Raw genomic sequence first — 21,369 nt, 5'->3', positions numbered from 1 at the left:
TCTCAGGAGAATACGTGTCCTTATTTCTTAAGTACAGTCATTATCTATGGGGTACATTTTCATCTTTTGTTGTAATTTTTCTCTTAATTAATTGACTTACACGTAACATAGGTTCTTTATTACCTAATTTTATAACTTTTCTGCACTTAACATCATTATGCAGTGTTTGTTATGGTGTAGGAATGTTTTTTGCTTAACAATGTGCATAGCTAACAATCATAAAGGAGAACTCCTGCCTGACAATATTTTTTATACAACATTCCTTTGGGTTTTACCTTCTGAAAATTATCCATCCTTGGCCGGGGAAAGTGGCATTGAATTATTATACAACATCTTATTCTCAAGTTATTAAACTGGCTTAGTTAGTATGAAAATAAGCCAGTTTGCAATTGACTTGCTTTTTCTATCTGCTGTCATCCTCCTGGACTTTTATCTTTCATAGTGCACAACTTGTTTCCATGGAGCTTGGCCACTAGTGCCTGCTCATACCCTGGCCAAGTTACATTCCAGTAGAGGGGTTAACTCCTAACATACAAGTCAGCTCTCTAGCCAATGAGTTGATATACAGCAGTTAGCTGTTATCAGTTCTCTCATCAGTCCTGTAGAATTCCCCAACACCCCAGCATCAGCTGTTTCCGGAACAGTTCTCCTAACCTCGGCTCTCACTTTCCTGAGCCTTGTGCCTGTTCAAAGACCGTGTTCTCTTTTTTTGTAAATATAGTGATGACAGTGTAGACTCAAAACAAGCAATGACAAAAAGTTAATGTGTAGCAGCAGAATGATGCTATTCACCAGAAGTTACAAGTAGCTATCTGCGGGCTAGGGTTGGATCTGAAGGGAAATGCAACTGTTCTGTATTGTTAGAGGTTGGTGAATGTAATGTATCCCCTTACCATGGGATAGATGATAACTTGTTGATAGGTCAAAGCCTGACCAATGGGATCTGCAACCATTGACAGAATGGTAAACTATTATCCCTGATTTAATAGAGCGGCAGTGAGCAAGTTCAAACTGCACTCCATTAAATTTTTATGGGGTTTCTTGGCTGTATCCAGTAGCCCCAGAGAATGAATGGAGAATCACAGGCTGGTGAGAGTGCTTGCCACTGCAGGCATCCTATGTTTACCCTATAGCACTTTATCACAACTTGATCGATATCTTTCTCACCAAAACGGTCTATGTACCTGATGAAGGTCAGAGTCAATGACTGAAACGTTGTTCACTCACTTTTGGATTGTAAATACATTTCCTATCTCACATCTGAGTGCCTTGTTCTTTGGATTTATGGTATACAAGGGCTGGACTCCAACTCACACTATCACGTCTGGAGTGTCGTGGGTTAAATTGTGCGAAGTCAGGTCGCAATCATTAGAACACATGAAAATAAGAAACTTTGTTATCAATCTGATCAGAGAAATCCAATTATTTTTTCGTCACCAGTAGTGTTGAGCGATACCTTCCGATATCAGGAAATATTGGATCGGGCCGATACTCAAAAAGTATCGGATATCGCCGATTCCGATACCGGAAACTAATGCAAGTCAATGGGACACAAATATCGGAATGAAAATAAACCCTTTCTTTCCTTGTAGGTTAATTCTACATGAAGTAAAACAACTAACAATAATGTAGAATGTATTGGGGGAGGTGGCTGCCCAAATCGATGGGAGCAGTGCTCACAGTGAAACATGAAAAGCTGGCAATTCAGCAGCGGCATACACCGGTACCCGACAATTTAGAACAGAAAGAATAGAGCATCACACATAGATTAGATACATAGAAACATGTCAGTCACATATATATGAAGTACATTGACAGTGTTGCTTACTGTACTTGTCATTTAGTGTAAAGAATTTATTTAAAAAAATAATAGTGTTTTCATGCACCGTCTCTTTAAAAAAGCCGGCCGGCAATTCAGCAGCGGTACCCGACAATTTAGAACAGAAAGAATAGAGAATCACACATAGATTAGAGCGATGGAAACATGTCAGTCACATATATAATAAGTACAGTGACAGTGTTGATTACTGTACTTGTCATTTACTGTTAAAATAAAGGATTTATTAAAAAAAAAATTGGCGTGGGGTTCCCCGTAATTTTAGTCTCTAGCGGAGGTTAAGCAGACGGCTGGGGCAGATGTTTGAAGCCTGGGAAGGGAGTAATACCCACGGAGCTTCCCAGGCTACTAATATCAGCCCCCAGCTGAATACCTAGCCTTTACTAGCTATTAAAATGGGAGACCCAAAAAAAAATGACATGGGGTCCCCCCTATTTTAATAGCTAGCAAAGGCTAGGCAGACAGCTGGGGGCTGATATTAATAGCCCAGGAAGGGTGCCATGAATATTGGCCCCCTCCCAGGCTAGAAACACCAGCCGTCAGCCGCCCCAGAAATGGTGCATCCATAGGATGTGCCAATTCTGGCACTTAGCCTCGCTCTTCCCACTGCCCTGTAGCGGTGGCAGTGGGGTAATGGGGTTGGGGTTGATGTCAGCTTATAATGCCAGCTGACATCAAGCCCAGGTTAGTAATGGAGAGGCGTCTATAAGACACCCCCATTACTAACCCCATAGTCAAAGTTAAAAAAAACACAAACACCCAGAATAAAGTCCTTTAATTGAAATAAACACACAATTCTTTATTGTTCTAAATTAAACCATACTTACCATCACGCCCATTCCAGCTGAAGCCAACGATCTCCTGCAATAAAAGTAAAATAATAAAGCCACATCATCCTTACCTTTCCATGGTTCCCACGACAGCTTCAGCTCTGCTACATTCACATGACAGGCTGGATCGCTGTAGAAAGCTGCCATCCAGCCTGTCATCCCGCAGACACTGAGAAGCGCAGGCATGCTTGCGCTCCTCAGTGTCTCACTGTGACGGCATAAAAATGAGCCGAGGTCATGTCCAATGAACTCAGCTCACCTCATGCACGTCACTGACAGCGTGGAAAAATTCTCCTGCACTCAGCGCTTCAGCAGGAGAATTCTCCCACGCTATCAGTGACGTGCATGAGGTGAGCTGAGTTCATTGTCGGCTCATCAGGATGCTGTCACAGCCAGACACTGAGGTGCTTCACTGAGGAGCTTCTCAGTGTCTGCGGCATGGCAAGCTGGATGGCAGCTTTCTGCTGCGGTCCAGCTTGTCATGTGAATGTAGCAGAGCTGGAGCCGTCCTGGGAACCATGGAACGGTAAGGATGATGTTGCTTTATTATTTTTCTTTTATTGCAGGAGATCGTTGGCTTCAGCTGGAATGGGCGTGATGGTAAGTATGGTTTAATTTAGAACAATAAAGAATTGTGTGTTTATTTCAATTAAAGGACTTTATTCTGGGTGTTTGTGTTTTTTTTTTAACTTTGACTATGGGGTTAGTAATGGGGGTGTCTTATAGACGCCTCTCCATTACTAACCTGGGCTTGATGTCAGCTGGCATTATAAGCTGACATCAACCCCAACCCCATTACCCCACTGCCACCGCTACAGGGCAGTGGGAAGAGCGAGGCGAAGTGCCAGAATTGGCGCATCCTATGGATGCGCCATTTCTGGGGCGGTTGACGGCTGGTGTTTCTAGCCTGGGAGGGGGCCAATATTTATGGCACCCTTCCTGGGCTATTAATATCAGCCCCCAGCTGTCTGCCTAGCCTTTGCTAGCTATTAAAATAGGGGGGACCCCACGTCATTTTTTTTGGGGTCCCCCATTTTATTAGCTAGTAAAGGCTAAGTATTCAGCTGGGGGCTGATATTAGTAGCCTGGGAAGCTCCGTGGGTATTACTCCCTTCCCAGGCTTCAAACATCTGCCCCAGCCGTCTGCTTAACCTCCGCTAGAGACTAAAATTACGGGGAACCCCACGCCAATTTTTTTTTAAATCCTTTATTTTAACACTAAATGACAAGTACAGTAAGCAACACTATCACTGTACTTCTTATATATGTGACTGACACGTTTCTATCTATCTAATCTATGTGTGAAGCTCTATTCTTTCTGTTATAAATTGTCGGGTACCGCTGCTGAATTGCCGGTCGGCTTTTTTTAAGAGACGGTGCATGAAAACACTATTATTTTTTTTAATAAATTCTTTAACACTAAATGACAAGTACAGTAAGCTGAGCGCTGCCATCCAGCTTGTCATCCTTCAGAGACACTGCAGAGTGCAGGCATTATGGGAACTTCCGATTCCGGTATTCGATATTCTAAAAGTATCGGAACTCCGATACCGCGAATATCTGTCGATACCCGATATTTCAGTATTGGAATGCTCAACACTGGTCACCAGTGCTCACTCAAAATTCTCAGGTAAAATCTGTATTCGGGAAGACAGATGTTCACATGATATTTGCTACTGAGAAGATTATTGTGTAGATGGCAGAGGGGAAGAGGAGGAAGGAGCTCGGACTCTAGCATATTCTTTTCCTCCTCTTTTTACCATCTACATAGAATCTTATCAGTGGCAACTATCATTTCAGTAATGTAGAAATCTGTCTTCACCAAATACTGATTTTATCCGAGAACTGAGAATTTTGAAAATGAAAGATCAGTCCAGGAGGAGAAAGAGGCAGACCTGTCTGATAAGATATATTACAAAGTTTCTTATTTTTGTGTGTACTATTGATTTGTCATAGAGGGCAGGCTCCTTATGTACAATTACTTAATTCCATAATCATAAAGAGGTTCTATAGTTCTGCTCATTACTAAGAAATAAAAGCAGAGTCGATGCTATGATCGTAGTAAAATGACCAATTAACCTCCCACTACCTAACATTGCAGAGTGACGGCAGATGACTGAGCCGCTTGTTGTGTTATGTTTAGAATTCTGGTAAGTTCCATGTTAAAGGGGACCTATTCAATATCTGGCCATTTCTGCTTTAATAAGTACATTACCCATGAGGTGACAATTCTGGTGGTGACAGGTCTTCTTTAATGTCTGCCCAAAACTGAATTTTCACATTTAGGCGGAGTGGTATGTTAAACACCATGGTATTGATCCAAGGCTTACGGTGTCTCAACAGTTTCATGTTCTTTTCTTTCACTTGTATCTTAAACCAGTGGTGGTACAGTCATTATGCCCTGTTCAGTTGTACGCAGGATCCTATTGGGGTCTGAATTCAAGCTGTAGCTGCACATCTCACTTTTCACTATTTTTGCTCTCTGACCTTGGAATCTGTATACTCTGAACTTTTGGGACCGCTAATACAGAAGTTCATTTTAGATGCTTAACCTTTTTCCATTTTCTGTTTCACTATAGGCAAATCAAGAGAAATGCCTTCTCCAGATACCCAGATTGTTCCTAAAATTGCCAAGTTGACAGTTTCTGGAAATAAACAGACAATGGGATTTGCTGTTCCAAGGTGCGTATAAAGCATATGGAAGAGTGGAAACCACCAAGTGCAATGTGTAATAAAACTACAAACATTACCAATGTCAAGTTGGGGAAATAACTAGACTAGACAGCATGACTGATCATTATCCATATGGGAGCAAGGACCATAGGGTCAAATGGCATCTTTACAGTACAAAGGCCGGAGTCACAGCAGGAGGACGTTCTGCATCGCACTGTATATGTAGGCGCGGCACTGCTAGTAAGAGGAGAGGACATGGCTTACGATCTCTTTTCTAGTTCATTTTCTTCCACCTAAAACTTGCCCAACTATGCCTTCATGGACCTTACTTTGTGCACTGGGCCACAGTCATGGGGAACAGAAAATGGCCTTTCCCAAATTGTTCCCATAAAGTTAGGTATTTCCTAATTTCTTCGACGAGCCATTATTTTTTTTATTTTTTTTTTCTTATTTTTCTGTTGACAGAATATAAGACAGGGTCTCATTACTTTTTAATCCGAAAGATGGCTTAGGGCTTATTTGCAGAGGATGTCTGAAAAAAAATCTAATTATTCAAATATAATATAATCATGTCAACACACACACTGCACAAGTGGTACATACCAGTCTGTCTCCTCTTCAGTTCCTCTAGACTCCTGCAGTTAAAGGACCTTTGCTGACATCATGGTCACACAGCTGTGATGTCACCAAAGGTCCTTAAAAAGTCTTAACCTTGGAATACTAATGCTGGGGGCCCCTAAGAGTGTGGGAACCCTGGGCAATTGATCAGTTCCAACCCCTCCTAATGCCAGCCCTGACTGTAACTAGGGCTTATTTTTGGAGTATGGCTTTTATTTCAAGCAATCTCCAAAAATCCTGGAACATCATGCTAAGTCTTATGTTTGGATTGGTCTTATATTGGGGGAAATACGATAACTGCATGAGGTTTTTTTTTTTTGTGGGATGGGTTATTTTTTAATGACCATGTTAATTTTACCATATTGCATACTTAAAACGTGAAAAATTTCCCAGTGCAGTGAAATGGCAAAAAAAAAACAGTTCCCATTGCATTTCGGGTTTAGTTGTTATAGCATTAATTATGTAGCAAAATTGACTTGTTAAAGGGACTTTGTCAGCAATTTTTGTTTTCTCATCTGAGAGCACCGTGATGTAGGCAAAGAGACCCTGATTCCATGGATGTGTCACTTAGTTTACTGGGTTCAGCCGTTCTCACACAAAAGAGTTTTTAGATTCAGAATGAAGCAGAGCTGAAACCCCCCACCCACACCAGGCTGTCCATGTACAAAGTCCATAGACGGTGAGGGGCTTATCACAGGAGGGGACATTGCCAGATTAGTGTAGTCCACCAATATTAATCTCTAAGTGATAAATCCTTCACAGTTAGTAAACAGCACGCACTTTGACAGATCCCTGAATTCTGTGTCTGAGCCTCTATATCCTGCTGTATTCAGTTTACGTAGCAAAAACTTGCTGGCAGATTCCCTTTAACATGATTCTCCATATATATATATATATATATATATATATATATATATATATATATATATATATATATATATATATATATATATATATATATATATATATATATATATATATATATATATATTAGCTATTGAACCCGTTCTATGCCCGGGTGGCGAGCATTTTTATTGGTATATGGTCTCCCATGCTGGTATGTGCTGCCCCCACCATCCTATCCTGGTATGCATGCCACCCCTCACCCCCAATCCTGGTATGCATTGTACCCCTCATCCCCAATCCTGGTATGTATGACACCCCTCGTCGCCAATCCCGGCATGCATGGCACCCCTCGTCGCCAATCCCGGCATGCATGGCACCCCTCGTCGCCAATCCCGGCATGCATGGCACCCCTCGTCGCCAATCCCGGCATGCATGGCACCCCTCGTCGCCAATCCCGGCATGCATGGCACCCCTCGTCGCCAATCCCGGCATGCATGGCACCCCTCGTCGCCAATCCCGGCATGCATGGCACCCCTCGTCGCCAATCCCGGCATGCATGGCACCCCTCGTCGCCAATCCCGGCATGCATGGCACCCCTCGTCGCCAATCCCGGCATGCATGGCACCCCTCGTCGCCAATCCCGGCATGCATGGCACCCCTCGTCGCCAATCCCGGCATGCATGGCACCCCTCGTCGCCAATCCCGGCATGCATGGCACCCCTCGTCGCCAATCCCGGCATGCATGGCACCCCTCGTCGCCAATCCCGGCATGCATGGCACCCCTCGTCGCCAATCCCGGCATGCATGGCACCCCTCGTCGCCAATCCCGGCATGCATGGCACCCCTCGTCGCCAATCCCGGCATGCATGGCACCCCTCGTCGCCAATCCCGGCATGCATGGCACCCCTCGTCGCCAATCCCGGCATGCATGGCACCCCTCGTCGCCAATCCCGGCATGCATGGCACCCCTCGTCGCCAATCCCGGCATGCATGGCACCCCTCGTCGCCAATCCCGGCATGCATGGCACCCCTCGTCGCCAATCCCGGCATGCATGGCACCCCTCGTCGCCAATCCCGGCATGCATGGCACCCCTCGTCGCCAATCCCGGCATGCATGGCACCCCTCGTCGCCAATCCCGGCATGCATGGCACCCCTCGTCGCCAATCCCGGCATGCATGGCACCCCTCGTCGCCAATCCCGGCATGCATGGCACCCCTCGTCGCCAATCCCGGCATGCATGGCACCCCTCGTCGCCAATCCCGGCATGCATGGCACCCCTCGTCGCCAATCCCGGCATGTAGGGCACCCCTCGTCCCCAATCCCGGCATGTAGGGCACCCCTCGTCCCCAATCCCGGCATGCATGGCACCCCTCGTCCCCAATTCTGGCATGCATGGCTCTGTCATCGCCTATCCTGGTATGCATGGCACTCCTCATCCCTATCCTGGTATGTGTGGTACCCCTCATCCTGGTATGCATGGTCCCCTCACCCCCCAATCCTGGTATGCATGGTCCCCTCACCCCCAATCCTGGTATGTGTGGCCCCCTTATCCATTTCACGCTGTACATACATGCAAAAAAATAAACACTTACACTCACCTTTCTTCCTGTGCTCCAGCACTGCTGTGTACTGTTCTGCTAGAGGCTAGGGGAGGAGTGCGGCCCTGGAGTACGCACGTGCCCATACCGCGCTGTTTGGCGCCATTTGGTGAAGACACACTGCAAATGTGTCTTCAGTAAAATGACGCCGGATAGCACTATGTGCATGCTCCGATCCGAAGCCTCACTCCTACCCCGGTCTCCGGCGAAGAGAGTCACCGCGGCAACTCTCCTCCCGGTCAGGTAAGTATTGCGCCGGAGATCGCGATATACGTTCAGTGTACGCATACCGCGATCTCCGGCGCCATACACTCCTCTTACCTATAATGGCTGGATGCGTGATTCTGTCTGGAGCCAGGCTGCGCTCCGCTCATTCGCAGTCTATAAAGGCTTCAGACAGAGACATGCATCCCTGGTTATAATATATATATATATATATATATATATATATATATATATATATATATATATATATATATATATATATATATATATATATATATATATATATATATATATATATATATACATACATACATACATACATACATACATACATACATACATACATACATACATACATACATACATACATACATACATACATACATACATACATACATACATACATACACCTTCTCATTTAAACATTTTTCTGTTATATACTTAACAAAAAAGTGTGAAGCAACTGAAAATATGTCTTCTATTCTAGGTTCTTCAAAGTAGCCACCTTTTGCTTTGATGACTGCTTTGCACACTCTTGGCATTCTCTTGATGAGCTTCAAGAGGTAGTCACCAGAAATGGTCTTCCAACAATCTTGAAGGAGTTCCCAGAGATGCTTAGCACTTGTTGGCCCTTTTGCCTTCACTCCGTGGTCCAGCTCACCCCAAACCATCTCGATTGGGTTCAGGTCTGGTGACTGTGGAGGCCAGGTCATCTGGCGTAGCACCCCATCACTCTCCTTCTTGGTCAAATAGCCATTACACAGCCTGGAGGTGTGTTTGAGGTCATTGTCCTGTTGAAAAATAAATGATGGTCCAACTAAATGCAAACCGGATGGAATAGCATGCCGCTGCAAGATGCTGTGGTAGCCATGCTGGTTCAGTATGCCTTCAATTTTGAATAAACCCCCAACAGTATCACCAGCAAAGCACCCCCACACCATCACACCGCCTCCTCCATGCTTCACTTTGGGAATCAGGCATGTAGAGTCCATCCGTTCACCTTTTCTGCGTCGCACAAAGACACGGTGGTTGGAACCAAAGATCTCAAATTTGGACTCATCAGACCAAAGCACAGATTTCCACTGGTCTAATGTCCATTCCTTGTGTTCTTTAGCCCAAACAGGTCTCTTCTGCTTGTTGCCTGTCCTTAGCAGTGGTTTCCTAGCAGCTATTTTACCATGAAGGCCTGCTGCACAAAGTCTCCTCTTAACAGTTGTTGTAGAGATGTGTCCGCTGCTAGAACTCTGTGTGGCATTGACCTGGTCTCTAATCTGAGCTGCTGGTGACTCAGATAAACTTATCCTCAGAAGCAGAGGTGACTCTTGGTCTTCCTTTCCTGGGACGGTCCTCATGTGAGCCAGTTTCTTTGTAGCGCTTGATGGTTTTTGCAACTGCACTTGGGGACACTTTCAAAGTTTACCCAATTTTTCGGAGTGACTGACCTTCATTTCTTAAAGTAATGATGGCCACTCGTTTTTCTTTACTTAGCTGCTTTTTTCTTGCCATAATACAAATTCTAACAGTCTATTCAGTAGGACTATCAGCTGTGTATCCACCAGACTTCTGCACAACACAACTGATGGTCCCAACCCCATTTATAAGGCAAGAAATCCCAATTATTAAACCTGACAGGGCACACCTGTGAAGTGAAAACCATTTCCGGTGACTACCTCTTGAAGCTCATCAAGAGAATGCCAAGAGTGTGCAAAGCAGTCATCAAAGTAAAAAGTGGCTACTTTGAAGAACCTAGAATATAAGACATATTTTCAGTTGTTTCACACTTTTTTGTTAAGTATATAATTCCACATGTGTTAATTCATAGTTTTGATGCCTTCAGTGTGAATGTACAATTTTCATAGTCATTAAAATACAGAAAAATCTTTAAATGAGAGGGTGTGTCCAAACGTTTGGTCTGTACTGTGTGTGTATATGTGTGTATGTGTATACATATATATATATATATATATACATATACACACACATACACGTGCTTCTCACAAAATTGGAATATCGTCAAAAGGTTCATTTATTTCAGTTCTTCAATGAAAAAAATGAAATTCCTATATTATAGAGTCATTGCAAACAGAGTGATCTATTTCAAGTGTTTATTTCTGTTAATGTTGAGGATTATGGCTTACAGCCAATGAAAACACAAAAGTCATTATCTCAGTAAATTAGAATACTTTATAACAACAGCTTGAAAAATGTTTTTAAAATCCAAAATGTTGGCCTACTGAAATGTATGTTCAGTAAATGCCCTCAATACTTGGGGCTCCTTTTGCATCAATTACTGCATCAATGCGGCGTGGCATGGAGGCGATCAGCCTGTGGCGCTGCTGAGGTGTTATGGAAGCCCAGGTTGCTTTGATAGCAGCCTTCAGCTCGTCTGCATTGTTGGGTCTCATCTTCCTCTTGACCATACCCCATAGATCCTCTTTGCTGGCCAATCAAGCTCAGTGATACTGTCGTGTGTAAACCAGGTATTGGTACTTTTGGCAGTGTGGACAGGCGCCAAGTCCTGCTGGAGAATGAAATTTCCGTCTCCAAAAAGCTGATCAGCAGAGGGAAGCATGAAGTGCTCTAAAATTTCCTGGTAGACGGCTGCGCTGACTTTGGTCTTCATAAAACACAGTGGACCTACACCAGCAGATGACATGGCTCCCCAAACCATCACTGATTGTGGAAACTTCACACTAGACCTCAAGCAGCTTGGATTGTGGCCACTCCACTCTTCCTCCAGACTCTGGGACCTTGATTTCCAAATGAAAATTGGAACTCTGGGACCTTTGTGGAGTGTGTCAATGACTGCCTTCTGGACATCTGTCAAGTCAGCAGTCTTCCCCATGATTGTGGAGCCTACTGAAATAGACTAAGGAACCTGTGGTTTCATTGGCTACACACAATCTCTGTTTGAAGCCAAAAAGACCTAATTTTTAGCTGTATATATACTAATATGTTGATCTTAAAACTATTTGGCCTCATTCACATGTTCATTATAGGTTCAGTATTTTACCTCAATATTTGTAAGCCAAAACCAGGAGTGGGTGATAAATACAGAAGTGGTGACGTGTTTCTATTATACTTTTTCCTCTGATTGTTCCACTCCTGGTTTTGGCTTACAAATACTGAGGTAAAATAATGACAAAATACTGAACGTGTGAACGTGACCTAAATCTGAGATGGAACCTCAGCATGACAGCAACAGAACCGGGCTATACAGTTTCTGCCATTTTCCTCTCCCTGTTCATATTCTGCTCTGTACATAGTGTAGTTGACTTGTTATCTGGAACAGGATATGAGAGTAACTGCTGAGGAAGGATAGAAATGTATTTCAATTGGACAGATGGGGTGGATTGAGTCAAACTTGAGAAAGAAGCAAAAGAAATTGAGACAAAGGCATTAAGTTGCAGCAGGAAGATTCTGTAGGTAACAAGTGCAAAGATGACTAATATCTGTGTCCGTTACTTAAATCATTTGGGGTTTTGCATTTTTCTATATGTGAATGGCCGTTAAAGTCCCAGCTAGGTTGCACTTCTAGCAGTTTGCAGACTTTTTTTTTATCTGCATCATAAGCTCAGTTCAAATGTTATTTGTTTTATACGAACAGAACAGGCTTGAAGAGCTGAGGCATTATAATTTGATAGCATTGAAATAATTTATGCTAAACCGTGCATTATACAAGAATTGATGTCCTATTGGCACGTCACATTCACAATACAGTTAGTATTACTATTACTGAATATAGCAATTCAGAATTAAAAGGATTGAGCAATCTAGCTCTTCAGACTACTTGGTTTGTTATACTGTACTTTCCGTTCAGGCCGTACTACTATAAATTATGCCTAAAATATCATTTCCTTTTTTTTTTTTTTTTACTTGTAACAGTGCATCTGAACTGAATGGTCAGGGTGGCGCTGTGTGTACGAGGGGCCAGGCTATGGACGACATTATGGAAGAAGCTGACGGCAATGTGGCATCTCCCAATGTAACTAACACATCTCCGAACTCAGAAGACCTGAACTCCACCCCATCACAAGGGAAAAGCACCGGCAAATCCAAGCAAAAGATAAATATTAAAGAGGAGCTGGAGAAAAGACAAGGAGGAAAACAGCTGCTCAACCTTGTTGTTATAGGTACAAATGTGAAAGACAGCAGCTATGTGCAGATTTGGCATATATTGCCATTATATTTTATGTGAAACGTAAAGGTTTTCTTACGAATATTATTTTCCACCTATCCACAAAAGATCATAAATGTCTGATTGCTTTGAGTCCAGTGAGGGACCCCTTTCACCATGGTTTTCAAGCCACCATTCTTCCTAAAATGCGCTCAGGGTTGCAAGGAGCGGAATGATTGCGCATGCGAATCACTGTTGTACTTATTATTTACGGGACTATCGGCGATAGTTGGTTTCACAATCAGCAGCATGCTCAGAATTTGCAGTGTGAATTTTACAGAAGAAATCAGTGTGTGTGAATATAGTCCCATAGACAATGGATAGAGCTGGCAGCATACATGCCCAGCCTTTCTACTCCATTTAACCCTGACTGCAGCTGGGTGGAATGGTGACTCAAAACACCTGTTCTAGTGATCGGGGAGGGGATCATACATTTATCACCTATTCTTTGGTAAAGTGTTAATTGTCACTCAAGGGAAAACACCTTTAAAGAGAATCTGTCAGTAAGATCGACACGCTCCCCCTTTTCAAACCACATACATATGGGCATGAAGGTCTTTGAAATGTAAATTCATAGACACTTTTATATCTTCTATCTGTTGCTGCATTTCCAAGTAATTAGTATTTTCACTCATAAATTATTTGGACGTTAAGTGCTCTTGGCAGTTAACAAACCACTTACTTCCTGGCCAGCACCAGCCTCTATAACTTGATTGATAGCTCACAGTCTGATTTCCTTGTCTGGCTGCTGATGTCATAAAGACAGTGAGCTACCAATCAAGCGAAGGCTGGATTCACACATGCATTTGTCATGGTCCAGACTGATCGTGGGTCTCCCAACTCAAATATACAAATTAGGCTGTAAGCTCAGGTCAAGTGACCCACCACCAGTCCAAGCATTTTGGTCCCTTTACAAACCATGAAATACACTTGTGTGAACCAGGCCTAAGGAGGTTGGTGCTGGTGCTAGGCGGGGGAAACAACCAGGAAAGTAACGCCCAGAGCACTTACAGCTTCTTTTGCACATGAATGAAAATGTTACTTACTCAGGAAGGCAGCAACAGATAGAAGATATAAAGGTGTCAATGGATTTTCATTTCAAAGACCTGCATGCCCATACATGTGGGTTGATCTTAATGACAGATTCACTTTTAACTGTGATACATACTTGAGCACATCTGATAGTGAATGAAGTCATTCCGATAGCACATTCTGGCATAGGTGCGTAGCTCGGCTGCATTACCATTGTACACTTTAGGTAAATCATAGAAGCTCGACAAACTGACTATTCATCTTCATGGCAAGCATAGGGTTTGAATAGCTGCAATAGACTAGGGAGTCTGGGTGGTATACATGCGGTGTTCTCCGTTTCTTACTATCTCTTTCTATTCAGGTCATGTCGATGCCGGTAAAAGCACTCTCATGGGCCATTTATTATATCTCTTGGGACATGTGAACAAAAGAACTATGCACAAATATGAACAAGAGTCCAAGAAAGCAGGAAAAGCGTCTTTTGCATATGCGTGGGTGCTAGATGAGACGGGAGAAGAAAGGCAAAGGTATTTTGTCCTCTACTCGTTGTGTGACGTGTACAAAGGTTTCTGAGGTCATCTGGGTTACTCATTACCTTGGTCAATGTCAGAATTGCTTCTCTGGTAGTTAAAATTGCACTAGAGATGTGACCTTAATGTAAATTGTCCTGAAAAGTGTGCCCAGATTTAGGAATCTATAATTCTAAGAGAGGACAGTTAAGCCTTAGGCTTTATTCACACATTAGACTAAAATTCTAAAGTAATTTGAATAATCCATGCAGTCGTTCCTATAAATGTAATAGGATTTCATAGTTTTAATAAATGGACAGACTGGATCTGCTTCTTAGCTTCTATGTACTGTGGCTCTGAGACCCCCTCTATGACTTCCATACACCGCATTAGATCATATGTTAAGGGATTGTCCAGATAAGAAAACACTTTTTTAACTGGTATCTGCTATTCACTTTTGTAATTTTCAATTTTTTTTTTCTCTTTTGGTAGAGGGGTAACTATGGATGTTGGCATGACAAAATTTGAAACAAGGACTAAAGTTATTACTCTGATGGATGCTCCTGGGCACAAAGATTTCATCCCAAACATGATTACTGGAGCTGCACAAGTAAGTTGATGTTCTGTTCTGCACTTAGTACTGTGGACGTCCGTTTGATTATTTTCCAATCACAATAGAGTGCTGCGGAATATGTTGGCGCTATAGAAATAAAAATTACTACAATAGCCATTTAGTACAAGTCATTCAGTCTTCAGCGTCAGAAAGTATTTGTCAAAAATTAGACAAACGCCTACATTTAATAGTGGGAAAAAAAACACCAGCTTCAAAAAATGGAGCTAAAAAATATAATAATGTGGAAATAAATAGGAAAGATGTTACCTCTAAAAACGCTATTTATTTATTTACGTGCAGACTTAGTAATGAGCTGCAGGTAAATAGCGTTTAAATCATGTCTAGCTAATTTACTAGAGCAGCGGCTACAGAGAGAAAATAAAGTTTTGTTCTCCCTGCAGCCACTTGCTCCCAGTCAGGCTGGTGCAGGGAGCTGTTACAGCCAAATTTCACTATATAGTGAGTGCACTCTAATCACTCCCTGGCACACTGACAGCTGGCTCTGCGCGCACACTCTGCAGAGCAGGTGGTCAGTCATAACAGTTGCACTCCCTGTATAGTAATTAGCGACTATAACAGCTCCCTGCACCGCCCCGAGGGCTAGAAGCAAGTGGCTGTCCTGTTTGTCAACTAGATGCGATGATTAAAACCCTATTTGCCTGCAGATTACCCATTAAAACTGTAGGTAAATGGCTTTTCTGGAGATGACCGGTTCATTTTAAGACCTTGTAGACCAACAAAACTGTCCCTATTAGGTAAACAGTATAGTACAAACTGAAGGCAAGCATCTTTTAATACACCATAGAACATGTTTATATTAAATTTTTCATGTAATCTTCTATTTATCGTTCGACCATGACAGCACCCTTATATCGTGGTGCTGTCATGGTCTCTGAAAAATCCCGTTACCTGTAAGTAACATGACTTTTTACTGATGTTTTTTCCAGTTGATAAAGAATAAGTTAGTTGGTATGCTGCTGTTTTTTTCTGCCACCCAGCTTCACCTGTAATACTCCTATTAATTATAATAGAAACTTTGCAGGAGATGCGTCCGTCCTTGTATGGGTATTTCTGCTCTGGTAGGAGCAGAAATTTTATATAAATTAAATCATTGTGTTGATGGTTCAGCTCTAACAGATGTGTGACATAACTGATGTATTCTTCCCGAAGCTGGAGATGTACAGTATAGATGAAATGAGTGAAATTAGATACTTCTCCTCATTGCTATATAGACACATAAGGAATAAATCTGTAAGTCCTTAGATTTAGTGTCTACACTTTTATATAGGGGTTTATAGCTATATTGTCCTCCTGTCTTTTAGGCTGACGTGGCCGTTTTGGTTGTAGATGCCAGTCGTGGAGAATTTGAAGCAGGCTTTGAAGCTGGTGGACAGACTCGTGAACATGCGCTTCTGGTCCGATCTTTAGGAGTGACTCAATTAGCTGTGGTAGTCAATAAAATGGATCAGGTATGTTATGCAATCATCATTTCAGTATGTTGTAGTGGCTATGACATTGTCTAAGTTCTTTAGCAGATCTCTCTCCTTTTTGGTTTGGCCTAATTTATTCCATAGCTCTGCTACAGAGATTCTTCAGATCATCATCATCATCTCTTCTGGTTCTTACATCTAGTCTGCACTTTCTTTCAAGCTGTGGGCTTCATCTGCTATACTTGTGGATCCCACAATTCAGTGCCCCTCACCTTTTACTGTATTACTGTCATACTTGATTTTTTTTTATCAGATATGTACTGCAGTGTAGAATAGAGATGGGGAAAACTGGCCATTGTGTCTGCCAGGCTGTAGTGATGTGGTGATCAGACGATTGCCAAGCCAACTTTACATTGAAAAGTGTTTTTGTCTTCATGATACAACCCTTTTCAAGTATCTCATTGCGGTCAGGACGGCAGTTCGCTAGGTGCAGACTAGTTATAGGTGATTGAGGATTTGAGAGATTGACAGAATGAGCTGGAATGAAGTGACACCCAACACAAGCAGTCATCTGTGGACAGGGAAAGTTTCTTTTATGTCTTGATATTTCCCAAATTTCCTGGATATGCTTTATATCGAGATCCGTGTTGTTTCATACATCACACGATAATCTCAAGCTTTTTCTGAGCACTTAAACATTCTACTTCCGGCAGGTTAACTGGCAGGAGGAAAGATTTCGTGAAGTTACTAGTAAGCTCGGACACTTCCTAAAGCAAGCTGGTTTCAAGGTACTATGGCCATGAGTTAATACTTCTGATATAAAGTGGGACAACTCAACCTCACACACATGTCACTTCTTGTAGGACAGTGATGTTTATTACATTCCTACCAGTGGACTAAGTGGAGAAAATCTGTCGAAAAAGAGTGAAATAAGTGAATTGACAAGTTGGTACCAAGGACCGTGCCTTATTGACCAAATTGGTGAGCCTTTCATTTTGGACAGGTGTCTTTATACAATATCAGATCATGTTGTTCTAGATGGGGTTTTTTTTCATTGTCTATGAATTATTCTGCAAGACTACATTGTACAGAAGCTTGTAGTTTTAACATGACCACCTTACAGGCGGGGAAGCAAAATAAAGATTGTGACCTGAAACTAATGTCACTAGTATGTAAACCATTAAAGGTTTTGTTTATTTCATTGATATCCGTTAACTTATTACTGAACCAGTGTCTTTTACTTGTTCAATGCAGATTCTTTTAAAGCGCCACAGCGTTCAATAGACAAGCCTTTCAGGTTATGTGCATCTGATGTTTTCAAAGGTAAGAATTTAATTTTAGTTGGTGCCATGGAGTTGGGATATGAGCTCATCACACCTCCTCTCTGCCAGACACAGAGAAGGTCATTGTGAGCCGAGAGCTGCAGACCTATTCTTCCTTTACCTTTCTGTTTGGCTTCATATATTCAGCTAAAAGGCAAACCTCGACTTTTGCTTTACTCTGGCATTGTAAGTAATGCAACAGTTTTTGAGGCCGAATGAGCGGAGTTGGGGGGGGACTGAAACATGGTATGGCTACACTCACCTGTCAAATTCATCAAAAGTCGTGGCGTTTCTTACCCACATGGAGGCGCACACCACTGCTATGATGTGCGTAACGGCAGTCTTAATGAATTGGTGACTTTGTTTTTAAAAATTACACCACTCTTTTCAGCCAAGAATTAAGGAAGGAAACATTTGAGATCATACGTGAAAGTGAATGGAAAACCAGAAAGTTATCGTAAAATATTATATGTATGAATGTAGGTTGATTATACACGGTGTGTGTGCGTAAGTGCAATAATATTTTAAAGTAAGGTATACGTATGTGTGTGTATATTATACAGTCATATGAAAAAGTTTGGGCACCCCTATTAATCTTAAGCTTAATGTTTTATAAAAATTGGTGTTTTTGCAACAGCTATTTCAGTTTGATATATGTAATAACTGTTGGACACAGTAATGTTTCTGCCTTGAAATGAGGTTTATTGTGCTAACAGAAAATGTGCAATCTGCATTCAAACAAAATTTGACCGGTGCATAAGTATGGGCACCCTTATCATTTTCTTGTTTTAAATACTCCTGCCTACTTTTTACTGACTTACTAAAGCACTTCTTTTGGTTTTCTAACCTCATTGAGCTTTGAACTTTGAACTTTATAGCCAGGTGTATGCAAGGTGTATGCAATCATGAGAAAAGCTACTTAAAGTGGCCACTTGCAAGTTGTTCTCCTGTTTGAATCTCCTCTGAAGAGTGGCATCATGGGCTCCTCAAAACAACTGTCAAATGATCTGAAAACAAAGATTATTCAACATAGTTGTTCTGGGGAAGGATACAAAAAGCTGTCTCAGAGATTTAACCTGTCAGTTTCCACTGTGAGGAACATAGTAAGGAAATGGAAGAACATAGGGACAGTTCTTGTTAAGGCCAGAAGTGTCAGGACAAGAAAAACATCAGAAAAGCAGAGAAGCAGAGAAGAAGAATGGTGAGATCAGTCAAGGACAATCCTCAGACCACCTCCAGAGAGCTGCAGCATCAACTTGCTGCAGATGGTGTCACTGTGCATCGGTCAACTATACAACGCACTTTACACAAGGAGAAGCTGTATGGGAGAGTGATGCGAAAGAAGCCGTTTCTGCAAGTACGCACAAACAGAGTCGGCTGAGGTATGCAAAAGCACATTTGAAGAAGCCTATTTCTTTTTGGAAGAAGGTCCTGTGGACTGATGAAACCAAGATTGAGTTGTTTGGTCATACAAAAAGGCGTTATGCATGGTGGCAAAAAAACACAGCATTCCAAGAAAAACACTTGCTACCCACAGTAAAATTTGGTGGAGGTTCCATCATGCTTTGGGGCTGTGTGGTCAATGCCGGCACTGGGAATCTTGTTAAAGTTGAGGGACGCATGGATTCCACTCAGTATCAGCAGATTCTTGGCAATAGTGTTCAAGAATCAGTGATAAAGTTGAAGTTACGCAGTGGATGGATCTTTCAGCAAGACAATAATCCAAAACACCGCTCCAAATCTACTCAGGCATTCATGCAGAGGAACAATTACAATGTTCTGGAATGGCCATCCCAGTCCCCAGACCTGAATATCATTGAACATCTGTGGGATCATTTGAAGAGGCTGTCCATGCTCGGCGACCATCAAACTTAACTGAACTGGAATTGTTTTGTAAAGAGGAATGGTCAAAAATACCTTCATCCAGGATCCAGGAACTCATTAAAAGCTACAGGAAGCGACTAGAGGCTGTTATTTTTGCAAAAGGAGGATCTACTAAATATTAATGTCACTTTTCTGGTGAGGTGCCCATACTTATGCACCTGTCAAATTTTGTTTGAATGCAGATTGCACATTTTCTGTTAGTACAATAAACCTCATTTCAAGGCAGAAACATTACTGTGTCCAACATATATCAAACTGAAATAGCTGTTGCAAAAACACCAATTTTTATAAAACATTTAGCTTAAGATTAATAGGGGTGCCCAAACTTTTTCATATGACTGTATATATAATCTATATACATATATACACACTGCTCAAGAAAATAAAGGGAACACTCAAATAACACATCCTAGATCTGAATGAATGAAATATTCTCATTGAATACTTTGTTCTGTACAAAGTTGAATGTGCTGACAACAAAATCACACAAAAATCATCAATGGAAATCAAATTTATTAAACAATGGAGGCCTGGATTTGGAGTCACCCCCAAAATTAAAGTGGAAACACACTACAGGCTGATCCAACTTTGATCTAATGTCCTTTAAAACAAGTCAAAATGAAGCTCAGTGTTGTGTGTTGCCTCCACGAGCCTGTATGACCTCCCTACAATGCCTGGGCATGCTCCTGATGAGGTTGAGGATGGTCTCCTGTGGGATCTCCTCCCAGACCTGGACTAAAGCATCCGCCAACTCCTGGACAGTCTGTGGTGCTACGTGACGTTGGTGGATGGAGCGAGACATGATCTCCCAGATATGCTCAATCGGATTCAGGTCTGGGGAACGGGCGGGCCAGTCCACAGCTTCAATGCCTTCATCTTGCAGGAACTGCTGACACACTCTAGCCACATAAGGTCTGGCATTGTCCTGCATTAGGAGGAACCCAGGGCCAACCGTACCAGCATATGGTCTCACAAGGGGTCTGAGGATCTCATCTCGGTACCTAATGGCAGTCAGGCTACCTCTGGCGAGCACATGGAGGGCTGTGCGGCCCTCCAAAGAAATGCCACCCCACACCATTACTGACCCACTGCCAAACCGGTCATGCTGAAGGATGTTGTAGGCAGCAGATCGCTCTCCATGGCGTCTCCAGATTCTGTCACGTCTGTCACATGTGCTCAGTGTGAACCTGCTTTCATCTGTGAAGAGCACAGGGCGCCAGTGGCGACTTTGCCAATCCTGGTGTTCTGTGGCAAATGCCAAGCGTCCTGCACTGTGTTGGGCTGTGAGCACAATCCCCATCTGTGGACGTCGGGCCCTCATACCACCCTCATGGAGTCGGTTTCTAACTTTTTGTGCAGACACATTCACATTTGTGGCCTGCTGGAGGTCATTTTGCAGGGCTCTGGCAGTGCTCCTCCTGTTCCTCCTTGCACAAAGGCGGATGTAGCGGTCCTGCTGCTGGGTTGTTGCCCTCCTCCACGTCTCCTGGTATACTGGCCTGTCTCCTAGTAGCACCTCCAGCCTCTGGACACTACGCTGACAGACACAGCAAACCTTCTTGCCACAGCTCGCATTGATGTGCCATACTGGATGAGCTGCACTACCTGAGCAACTTCTGTGGGTTGTAGAGTCCGTCTCATGCTACCATGAGTGTGAAAGCACAACCAACATTCAAAAGTGACCAAAACATCAGCCAGAAAGCATTGGTACTGATATGTGGTCTGTGGTCCCCACCTGCAGAACCACTCATTTATTGAGTGTGTCTTGATAATT

General features: G+C 42.7%; 1 protein-coding gene across 2 annotated transcripts in view; it reads left to right on the top strand.

Annotated features, from left to right (window-relative positions):
* Positions 1-21,369, top strand: part of HBS1L (HBS1 like translational GTPase) — a 99,928-nt gene that overhangs the window by 56,089 nt on the left and 22,470 nt on the right. For both annotated transcript variants that reach the window (XM_073671282.1, XM_073671281.1), the window contains exons 5-12: positions 5,247-5,349; positions 12,514-12,761; positions 14,199-14,364; positions 14,839-14,956; positions 16,282-16,428; positions 17,103-17,177; positions 17,253-17,370; positions 17,644-17,712. In XM_073671282.1, the coding sequence (XP_073527383.1) occupies positions 5,247-5,349; positions 12,514-12,761; positions 14,199-14,364; positions 14,839-14,956; positions 16,282-16,428; positions 17,103-17,177; positions 17,253-17,370; positions 17,644-17,712 (1,044 nt within the window). The remainder of the gene's footprint in view (positions 1-5,246; positions 5,350-12,513; positions 12,762-14,198; positions 14,365-14,838; positions 14,957-16,281; positions 16,429-17,102; positions 17,178-17,252; positions 17,371-17,643; positions 17,713-21,369) is intronic.

This window comes from Phyllobates terribilis, unplaced genomic scaffold (genome assembly GCF_046119375.1).
Source record: "Phyllobates terribilis strain yellow unplaced genomic scaffold, ASM4611937v1 Scaffold_3__8_contigs__length_932513732, whole genome shotgun sequence".
NCBI classification, from domain to species: Eukaryota; Metazoa; Chordata; class Amphibia; order Anura; family Dendrobatidae; genus Phyllobates; species Phyllobates terribilis.
The sequence above is the reverse complement of the archived record's forward strand: the minus strand, read 5'-3'. Positions and strand labels throughout refer to the sequence as shown.